This window comes from Triturus cristatus, chromosome 7 (genome assembly GCF_964204655.1).
Source record: "Triturus cristatus chromosome 7, aTriCri1.1, whole genome shotgun sequence".
Taxonomy (NCBI): Eukaryota; Metazoa; Chordata; class Amphibia; order Caudata; family Salamandridae; genus Triturus; species Triturus cristatus.
Genome location: NC_140590.1, coordinates 1,657,718,759 through 1,657,730,393, shown reverse-complemented (window position 1 = coordinate 1,657,730,393; position 11,635 = coordinate 1,657,718,759). Strand labels below are relative to the sequence as shown.

The following is an 11,635-nucleotide window of genomic DNA, read 5'->3' as shown; positions in this document are numbered from 1 at the left end:
TGAAATTTCATTTGGGTGATGTGACCACTGCAGATGTGAGGAATAGTGACTTGTGTATTTATAGTGCTACAATCCCAGCCTAGAACAAAAAGCACTGTGAATATGCGTCATTGTTTTAAAATTGCATTATACACAGTATATGGTAGACTGCTGCAAAATAATTTGGTGTTTTAAGATAAAACAAGGGCTTTCAACATATATATTTTAGTAACGGGTAAACTACACCTAGTGCAAACATTTATCTATTAAAAGAACACTTTCTAGAACTCAGCTTATAACCCCCTGGCATTAAGTATCAAAAAGAACTAGATAAAGGAGCTCACCTCTCCCACTCTTCCTCCTCTTGCCATACATTTATTTTTTAAAGGGGTCCTAACTTCAAAACATTGGGCTTATTTACAAGCCTCTTGCGCCACTTTTGCATCATTTTTAACATGGGAAAAGTGACGTATGGGTGGCGCAAGGGGCTTGTAAATAAGCTCCATTTTATTTATGGAGGGCTCAGAGCAAAAGTGTGAAGACCTCTGCAATAGACAAATGTCATGCATACATGCCAACAGACTTGATTTAGGCGGAAGACCCAAGATTGTAGAAGACAAAAATTACTTTATTTCAGCTGCCCCCTCCCCAAATTGTCTCTACTTCAATATGTCAATGGGGAATATACATACCAAGATTGTTTCCAAAATCTCCCATTTGCCTGCTCTTAAATGCTGGCGTGTATGTTAAAGGTCAGTTACGTAAGAAACGTAGATGCATTCGGTACAGACCTGAAAAGTAATGCCTATCGCAAAAGTCGCTATGAAGCGACCACCAGCACCAGCACGAGGTCGCGTAGAATATCGCGTGGCCGCACATTCCCTCTCAAACCGTTGATCCGCCTACCACCCCGTCCTGTGACGTCAATATGATTGGCGCGGAACACTAAATATCAGGCGCGCGCCGGAAGTATCCCTCGAAGACACAACTAGTGACCGCGAGCGCCGGTTGACTTTCCATTAGTAACCGTCGTCCGGGGTACACTCGGAGAGTCAGCTGCCCCGGCTGCCGCCACCAGAAGAAACGACTTTCAGCAGCTACCGGAAGCTTGTATTCTCTTTGGACTGAAAGGGGGAACGTCTGGGCTGTATCCTGGATTGGACATACGATAGGCGTCATTCAACCGGAGTTGTGGACCCCTGCTGTGCACAGTCTGTCGTGTTAAGCGACCTGTGCGTCACCGCGCAGGCCACCTGCCACCGGGTTCATTTTACGTGAGCTGCGTACCCCCAAATTCCTCACACGTTGGCAGTGGGGAATTGTCCAGAGAGAATACTGCATAGTGTTTTTGGGATATATATATTTGTATTTGCCGTCCATTCTAAAATGGCGACAGTACCTGTCAGCTGAGGCGGCGGAAATCGCTTCTTGTCGCTCCCAGGGGGCGTGGTTCGGCGCGAGACTCCTAGTGGTTGTGCTTTGTACACCATCGGGGTATGCATGTGCCTCCCTTTAAAGCCACCTTTATGTTTCTGCCGGGAAAGAGGGTTCCCAAGAAACTGGCTGTCTGCATGTGTGGCGTAGAGGTGTGGTAGTGTGGCATGTGCATTCAGTGGGTTAACATGTAGCCAGGCTTCAAGTACATAGTGCCTCATTCTCTTTTATAGGAACTGTTGTAGGAACTCGTGAGTGTCTGCCTCAAAGACTCGCACTTTTAAGTCTCGAAAGTTTCATTCTTCATTAGACCCTTTAAGGCTCCACTGGCCTCTATGGAGCTCTTAATGGTTGGTTTCAGAGTACCCAATGTACCTATCTCTCTCAATGACCCATGCTCTTAGTACAGTACCAAGCTCTTCTGTCCTAGGTCCCCAGGCTATTGGTTTTTTACCTTTCGTACCCAGATCTTTGCCCCTGACTTTCTTCTCATATTAATAAGCTAACAGACTCTACCGATTTGATTTTGGCCCCCCAGGCATGTTAGCGTTACCTCCCTGTACTCTGATATCCTCCAGGCTATGGTAGAGCACGTCCCTCATTTCTCTCTCCGAGTTCATTAGTTAGTAAATAAAACAGGTTATTTGATTTTAGATCACTTGTTTAGTGTTGTGTGGGATCTGGTTTGCAATGATTATTTTCTGCCTCACATCTTAGGTGGTCACCAAATTTCGTGGCTAAGGAGATGGATGGTTTGTGCTAAACATTGTTTGAGCCCTTGAACAGAACTTTGAATACTAATTCTCTGACTAAGGAATGTCGTCCACAGCTCAGACCGAGCCAAAGTCCTCTACACCAAGGACAGCCCTTTCAGATTCTGAGGTTCCCAGTGAGGCACCCTATGCCATTGAGCAGGGTCTTAGCTTCACCACCACTGATCTCAACTTGGTGGAAATGACGGAAATTGAGTACACCCAGCTCCAGCATATACTCTACTCTCACATGGAGGCCCAAGCCAATGAAGGGGAGGTGGAGACCAGGCTCAACTCTGCTTTTTTTTCCACCAGTAACCCCACACACTTACCCCATTACCAGCCATCCAGTAACCCCAATCCAGCTAACTACCAAACTAGCAATTCTGCTAGCCAGGCAGTTCACCCGGTCATATGCCAATCAACGGTGGCACCAGAAGGTAACGTCGTGGGTTCAAACCAGTGTATGGGACACATAGATTTCCAGGAGCTTCGAATGATGCTGCTTAGTGAATCTAATTTACCTTTAAATTCTGCCAGTCAGGGAGAGAAAACGCCTAATTCTGGCTCTGGAGATGCCACAGTGCACAATGTCATTAGAGTGAAACATACTGACAGCACTTGCAGGGTAAATAAAGAGAACATAATCAGTGAAAATCAATCTTCGGCTCCAGAGGCTAGAACCAAATCTGCAGTTCGTGTTCGTTTGGAGGACCGATTCAACAGCATCCAGTCAGAAATTCCCAGATGCCAAGAATCCCAGGAGTCAGGCGTCACCCTTAGCAAGTGTGTTTATCTTCTGTTTTACTAGAAGAAAGCAAAACAGTAAAGTGATTTTCCATTTTTGCAGAACTGCAAATCCCGAAATGCAAATATATTCACAGGTCCATGTTCTTTGATTTCACTATATGATGCTTGATTTGTATGCTAATGTAATTCATATTTGGTAAGAAAAATACAAAGAAATGTTTTTGGGCCGTGTTTTTTGCCACAATATCACCCAGAAAGCTCATCCACAACTCACCTTTTCAAAATGCAATGTCTGCATATGTGAAAAAGACCCGCTTATTTAGAGAAGTGGGTTAAGATTGAACAACAGAAATGTTTCTTGTTATGGTTTTAACAGCTGGTTCCATCGACCTTTTTTATATTATTGTAAGCAAAAACACTTTTTAGATTGAATACCTGTTTTATCAACCCCTAATGTTAGTTAAAGGTGTTACTTATGCCAGTCACTGCTGAGCCCAAATCTGAAAAATAGGTGTGTCGTATTTTGACATTTGAGTTTCACATTTGTTACACTATCTAGTGTACTAAACAAGGGAAAAGCCTGAGTAAATAGACTAATGGTATCTGGCTTACTACCGTCTAATTAGCAGTTGTAACTTGTCTATCTTCCAAATTTATAAGCACATTTTACCCAAACCTAGAATCCATATGGTTATGGTGTCCAAAAATATAACGTGCTAATGAGCATTTAGCTGACTTTTTGTACACGTGAATGGGTTTTATAATGACTCATCAGGGTTCATCCAACCACTCGTTATGCTCAAAGATAAATTGCTTTCAAAGGTTTTAAGCGTGATGTAATAACATGAGGTTAATTTGCAGTTCTCTATTTACTTGTGTAATAATTCAGGGAATAAGCTTCTAGAACTATATGAATACGATCCTCCTTAAATTAGAGGGTAGTGAGAGGTACAGCGCCTTTTCATTAATGTTTGCATAGTGACTTTCAGCATAATGTAGAAATTGTGTTGATTTTGTCTGTTTTTCAGAATCTTATTATTTTGCAAAGAAACGACATTGTATCTGATGCTCCACAGAATATTACAAAACCTTCAAAAGCAGTTTTTGGAAAACATGCAAAATTCTATTGCCCAACTGTAAATACCCTCTAATTCACGCCACACGTGCATAGTATTTCTCTGATACAACTGATGCACCCCTGGGAAAGCCCACAAATTCAACTTAAGAGAAAGCTTACAAGTTCATCAGTTGCGCCCACTCAGGTGGGTTCTGCACTGTTATTTCAGTTATTTAGGTGAGTTCTTTCACTTTTGTAGATATGATATAAATTATGGAAGCATACGTTATACCTATTTACTAGCATACTATTATGATAAGCCTGAAAATAGGATCCATCATTCATAAACATAAGTACTCCTTTCCCATCAGTAATGGTTGCTGCGGAATCCTGATGGCATGTCTAGTTTCCTTTCTTCAGCTCATGGATTTTCCTCCCGATCTTATGAGAGCCAGAGCACCTTTGCTGCGCATATGTCTGTTTCTTTAAGAAAATGGAACCCTGCGAACCAGCTTAGCCAGACTTGCCCGGCCCATGCATCCTTTTAGCGCTCATCTAAAATTAATAACCCGTGGAAATATCTCTCTGTCAAATTGCATCTGGTTCATTGTTCCAACACCCAGATTTCCCTGGTGCAGGCACACTGGGACCAGTTTTACCCGATGGAAATTCCATCAGGTAAAATCACACGTGGAGCAGGTTACAAGCAAAACCTTGCTTTGGCGCTCATCCTGCCATCCACACGGACGCCCTTACTGGTTACCTGCTCCCTTTTTCTACCTTCTAAGAGCAGGTGGAAAATAAAAGTGTAATTTGATCTAGAAAACCTACGTCTGCACAGTTATTCCCCATTCTGTGGGGGTCAGCTTGTATTTGGCCGGTATTGGCGGGGTGTATCCGCACAGCGCCTCTGTTAACAGTTTGAAATTTGCACCTCACGTGTACCATGCAACTCGTAGTAGGGCCTATAAGGATCAGAAGGGTGAGGTACCCACTACCTGCAAGAGGTCTGCTGATCCTTCACTGGTGAAGTTGGAAGGTCGCAATGCACCCGGTCTCCTTTTGTAACATCTCAGTAGGATTAGCTACACCCTCTAACATGTGGTCCGGTACCCTAGGCGGTCAACGACTGCTTAGATAATAAAATAATATCAACAAATTGGATTTGTCCTAAATTGAATTTGAAAACTCTCTAACCTCATTAAAATCTAGAGTTTTTAAAAATTGTTTTTGAATTAAACATTTCATCATTTGTGTATTTGGTGAATGCTTGTTTCTGTATTTTTGTATGTTATTTTGTGGTTCAAATCACTGAAATTGCTTCAACCGGGGGAGTGGGGGGGGTCGTTGGATTCCAATAATGACTCAGTGGGGTTCCTTAGATTTAAAAAATAATTCCCCAGATTCCGGTAAAGCTTAACCAAAACCAAAGGATAAATAAAAACCACTGATCAAAAGCACCCAACCACCAGAGTGGTTCGTGAAGGAAATCCCCAGTTATGAACTTCAAACAGAATTGTAACCGCAGACCACAGTGTGTGCCAAGAGGCCACTTAATTGGCGAACGCTGTGCCGTATACATTCCTAGTAACATAACGTAAAATGCAACATTTTATTTTGCTTACCTTCATTTATTGATCTCGAAAGATGACTGCTATTTTGCATGCTTGGTAGCTATTTTAATTGTTTTGTGCATTGTTTTTACCAATGACCTTTTGGGATAATATAAATAGTCTATTAGACCCAAAGGTATTTTGTTAACCAATGTAGTCCGTTTAGTTTTTCATATGCTGAATAGGGCACCTTTACCTGAAGTCCTTGTGTTTCTTTATTTTGTAGTTTGGTTACTCTTATTCGTCATCCATCCGAGCTCATGGGTGTTCCTCTTCATCAGCAGCAGAACAAATGTACAGCATTAGTGAAAAACAAAGCTGCTGCTTCGGCAACTACAGCCCTGCAGTTTACATATCCATTATTTAATGCAAATGCCTGTACCACTGGAACTGGTAATCTTTCGCAGACACAGGTACGTAAAGATGGTTGTTATAAAGAAGTAGCAATTGCCACATTCCTGACATTTCTTTTTGATTTGCGAGTGGGTGGCAGACAAGTTAAAGTGTCATTTTATGATTTTGCCCATTCGAAAAATCAACATTTTCATAATGATGTAAAAGCTTCTTCAACTGGGCCGTCAGAGCAACGGCATTTCACCGCCTGCTCTATTTAGGGTGGACAGTGTGATGTCCTTTTTTTCTTTTCGTAACCACCAGGACAAAAAAATAATTTAAAAAAATGATATCCCATGCTCTGAGCGAAAACTCCAAGGGCTTGGTGATTATTATTGTAATTTTTTTTTCAAAAGCAAATTCCCACTTTGGGGGTTTGTATTTGAAAAACAAAAAATGTTAAAGTTTAGAGGACGGCAATAAAACCGACCGTGGCCATCCACCAAAATGTTTGTACCTTAACGGGAACTGGCATGACAGTAGTTCCTTTCAAGTGCAGAGATGACCGCTGATCTGGCAGTCATCTCTACATTTGGCGGACCACTGTCAGCCAGGGTGAAGGAGGTAGTAGTACCTTGTGACAAAGACGAAATCAGGCCGTCTCATAAAGGATATCATGGATACATAGTAGCGCTTTTGAGGTGTTATGAGGCTTTTAAGAGACACCTTGCTTGAAAATCCAGTATTTATTGCAGCAATAAAAGCAAATGCAATTCTAGATTACATAAAAAGACATATTGAGGAATGAGCAATTTCCAGTAGTGTTGTGTTTCGCTGTGCTTTTCTCCGTGAGGAGATGGAAGGAAATTCAGTACCACATTTAAGTGTTGTAAAATGAGTTCTAGTGCACTGGGCGAGGCCCTCCGATCATATAAAGTGTGTGGGTCATTGTCGCAGTATACTTGATTCTTCACCATCACCTGCTCAATGGAGATGGGTGTAAAGCTTCATGCTCGTTTTGGAAGCCAAGACATCATGTCTGGTGTTTTCTGGAGCTGGCTGTGATCAAGGCTACTAATAATAGAATCAGTTGCTAACATATTGGGGCACATGCAGGGTGCCACTTCCTTTGCTGCATTGCTGGTGGCTTGGAATAATGGAAAACTAAATTTTCTGTCCACGTAAAAATGTGTTTCCCAGAGAGCACAAAAGAGGAGGTCGTATACTGACAACCAGGGAAAACTGTAAGAAAGGCATGTGGTGGCTTATGAAGACGGGGATTGTTTTATTGCCATCCTGAATTCTATTCACCCGTCGAAAAAAATAGTTAATCTGAAGAAGTTGCACTTTATTTACTATACTGAAGCAGTACTTCATAGAGGGCCCACAAATGTTATAATATCGCCCCAAAGAGCTCGAGGGTCGCCAAAACTGTTTATGTGTTTTAACTGCTGCATCCTGTGGTTTCTAATGTAATGGAGAAGGGATGGAGTAAAGTCTCCTTTAGAGATGTAAAGTTTGTCAACTGAGAAGGTATTAATATCATCACTGGATCCATGCACACAACGTCATATAATCTACAGGTACTTAAATAATGTTTAACTTGTAAAAAAAAAAGTATTATTAATTGTTTTTTTAATAGAGCCCAATGACGAATGCCAGAGTTGCTGAATAAAGAAGCTTACTGGTTTTGATTCCATCTCCTCTTTCTGTCTTCTACTACCCCACATTTCCCGTCTCTTTATCTCACTCTTGTGCATCTTTTTTCATCCATAATTTCTCTCTCTAGCACTGTTTTCCAATTTTGTTCTTCCCTTCTCTCTTGTACCTTTTTCACCAGAGCCACCATTTATCATAGATGCCCCTAATATGCTTTGGTACTTCTAGTACATCAAGGCTACAATTTTATCATTGATACCCGCCCTCTCCAGTCATATGCTATGGCTGTCCTCTATAAAGCCAAGAATTAATGCCAGTGTATACTTGTGCCATCATGTTGCCATTGTTGTTCCATTTGCAAAGAGTTGCCTTTAGTGTACCAACGCCAGCATTTTGCCATGAATGCCCTATATTCTAAGAATCTTGAGTATGTGTCTACCCGCATTTGCCATGATTTTCACTTATTCCAATAATTAAGTCCAATTTCCAAATGTCAACATTTATTTTGCCACAGGTGTCCTGTATGCCAGGAATTTCCTGTAGTGTGCCAGAGCCAGCATTTTGCCTTTCGCACCCCTAATACTAAGAATTGCCTCCACTGTACTAGCGTTAGCATTTTGCCATGGGTTTCACTTATGACAAGTATTTTGTTTAGTGCGCATGCACCAGTATTTTGCCTTAGACATCCAAAGTGCTAGGAATTATATCTAATGTGCCAGTGTCAACATTTTGCCAGGGTAGCTCTTTAGACAACAATTTCCTCCAGTATGCAACCATTTTCCATCCTCCATTGACCGGGGATTGCCTCTAGTGTGCAAGGTCCAGCTGCAAACTCACGCGAGTAACACTCACTCAATCATGCTCACTTTCATTCACTCTTTCTCACTGACTTTTAGTCATTCTACCTTACACTCACCTCTTCAGACTTCCAAACACTGCTATACAATTATCTGCACTCACTCTGCCACTCACATTCATTCTTACTCTCGCCCTATCATTCTCACTCAGTCTGACTAATCCTCACTTACTCATTCTTGCTTACAGTTACATTCTTATTTATTCTGTCACTCCTCTGTCACTCACTCTCACACATATGCACATGTTCTCTCTCTCTCTCTCTCTCTCTCTCACACACACACACGTTCATGCTTATATTCACTAACACTCACTGTCAGTCAGTCACGCTCGCACTTCCTCACTCATTCATTCACACTCAGTCACTCACACTCAAATTCACTTCCTCAGCCTCGAAGATAACCCCCTTTCGTATCTCACCTTGACAGAGATGTTGACAGAGTGATGTTTGTCATCATTGAAGAAGAATCACAACTAAGCCCCTTGAACATGTAACCTTTTTTCTTAAAGAAAAAAAATAAGAGTGTCCTCTTTGCTTTTGACTGATTGATTTAGGGTCTCGGGAAGTGTGATAAAACCTCACACATCCTCAAAGAACTCTGCTGGCTACCTCCACCAGACTGCATCACAGTCTAAGTCTTCTGTCCCATCGACAAAGCATAAACTTGACCACTCCTCCGTATTTGGCAAGAGCATCAGTACCTGTGGTGGACTTTGTTACGCTTCAGCAGCAACATCATCGGGTTTGAGTGAAAAACACGTCAATCCTTTTCTTGTTATGCTGTTAGGACCTGCAAGTCCTCTGTCTGGACCAGGGAAGCTCCCTGGCTCCTTCTCGGGGAGGGACTGAAGACCCTCCTCTTTAAAGAACTCCTCATCCACTAGTAACTCTTCCAGTGTCTTTCTCTTCCACACTTTCCCTACATTTGTACAGCACTCAGCTGCTTTGTAGCTAGATTTATGTTATAAATAACTCCACTCGTATAAATGCATACATACGAAGAATGGATAATTCACTAATTCTCATCAGCTGAAGGAGAGCATTGTTGATAATTTTCTGACCCAAAGTCCAGAGAAGGGTTGACAATCCACTGCCTTCACTACCCCACATGAATGATGGGTAGAAACAGAGTTCAGAATGCATTTACTTAAAAAAAAAACATGGAAACCATGTTTTCAAGTTGTTTTGTTTTCATTCAGAAATATACATCTTAATTAAAAATTGGGTCTTTAGCCCTTCTTTTCACTCTCATGCTTCGTGTTTTTTGCTGTTATGTCATTTTACACAGGTTTAATATAGTGCAGTTTTCTGCAAACACTTGGACTCTTGACGTGTAAGATGGTGGTTTAGTGCAATTAGTTGGGCCATCGTGTGTTTTCCCAATTAGTGTCTCTTTGAGCTTGAGGTTGTTTCACTGTCCCTTGGAGTTGTTTCTTGCCTGGAGTTCTTTTCACGACCTAGAATCTCGCTAGCCATAGCCACGCAAATGGTTAGTGTTTTTAAGTAACTGGCCTTTTCCGCTGACACCAATTTTGTTGTAGTGAACTCTTGTCTAATGTCCTCGTAAGCTTGTGTCTCGAAATTTCTAGCTTGTCCTTTGTTAGGCTTTTCCTGTCACAATATCACGGATCCTTGTATGTATATCTCTTGAGTTCCCCATTGATCCACTACATGCTACATCTAACAAACCAAGGGCCAGATGAACAAATCCGTCGTAAGATCCCAAACCCTGAAATTCTCAAAATCACAGGGTTAGTGACTGCAAAGGTTTTGTTTTCTATATACGAAACCAGTTTTGCAGGTTAGAAAGGTGTTTCTGACTTGTACAATGGTTTTTGCGAATGTAGGAAACAGAGTTATTCGTTGAAGGAATTATGAGACCTCATCAGCTCATAATGCCAAATATTTACTAGAAGGTTCAGTTAGGTCTCAATAAACTAAACCTTCGCTCAACCCTTGGTAGCTTGGCTCAGACCAGTCAGACTTAAATTAGGAGAAAAACATGTGTAAAGCATTTAACTATACCAGAACAGTTAAAAAGTAAGAGTTTAAACACTATTAAAAGAAATCACTCCAATTAATAAAAATACTATACATTTTAATCTTTAAATGACACCTCACGGACACCACTTATCAGCCAGGACTCGCTCTCCCAGGATGCACCAGCGGGGTCCAGGGCAAAACCAGTTGGAACTGATCAACTGGGATTTCCCTATTTTTAGCTTCAGACCACGTAGCTGTTCAGGAGACTAGCCAACTTGACCTTGGAGACCAGAGTTCTCTCCTGCGTACACATGGGAGCAGGTCCAGTCCTAGGCGTCAAACAGCAGGCACAGTCTTCCTTGGTGAAATTCTTGGTGTACCAGATACAGTCCTTCTGCCTCTCCATGTGCAGTACAAGGATGCAGCAGCCACTATACTTCATCTGGTTTCCTCAGGTCCAGCAGTGATCAGAGTTCCCTTGGCAGGGTTGCTCATTTTATCCTTTGCGCAAGCTTATGGGAGAGGAGGACTCACTAGCCAATAGGACTACTGCTCCTGTGGCCAATCCCACACACCTTGTGACTACTTCCTGGGAAGTGTAGCATCAAACTATCACAGAATGCACTATTCTGCCCACTTCCAACATGGTCAGACCCTTCTTTCCCCTTATGTGGCTCCCTAGCTGACTCCAGAGATGTGTCTTCCTGGGGACTACACTCCTTCTTCAGGATAACTCCTAATCTCATTAAAGTCAGCCAGGCGGGCTAACCAACAAAGGGAACTGAGCTGCACAGGCTCAGTGGCATCCGTTCTTGTAGGGGTAACTTGCCCTTGAATAAGCCCACTAGCCCCTTCCCCAGCCATCCTGTTACAGGAGGGGAAGACTCCTCCCAGCAGATGGCTCCTTTGTTCTCAGTTCCTGCGAATACTTGACATCCAATTCACAGGGCTGACCTGGCAGCTTTAAGCTGTTGGGCCAATCAGAAAAGGCTACCAGTGGCCATATAAGGTACTTAGAAAAGTAAAGCTACTAAAGCTAGTTTTCAAAAATAGTTATGTTAAATCCGACTATAGCAATATGTTGGATTTAATGTAACTATTAGTTTGACTCTTTGAAACACCCGATTGGTTAGTACTTTTAGGAATTTACACTTTATTAAAATTAATACAAGTCAGCCAATGTTATCCAGTGGGCCTACTAGCTGTCTAACTGGGAAAA

General features: G+C 42.0%; 1 protein-coding gene across 2 annotated transcripts in view; it reads left to right on the top strand.

Annotated features, from left to right (window-relative positions):
• The first annotated feature begins 943 nt into the window (after positions 1-943).
• TCFL5 (transcription factor like 5) overlaps positions 944-11,635 on the top strand; it is an 818,878-nt gene continuing 808,186 nt past the window's right edge. For both annotated transcript variants that reach the window (XM_085619728.1, XM_085619727.1), the window contains exons 1-2: positions 944-2,951; positions 5,812-5,998. In XM_085619728.1, coding sequence (XP_085475854.1) covers positions 2,230-2,951; positions 5,812-5,998 — 909 coding nt within the window. In that variant the 5' untranslated portion in view covers positions 944-2,229. The remainder of the gene's footprint in view (positions 2,952-5,811; positions 5,999-11,635) is intronic.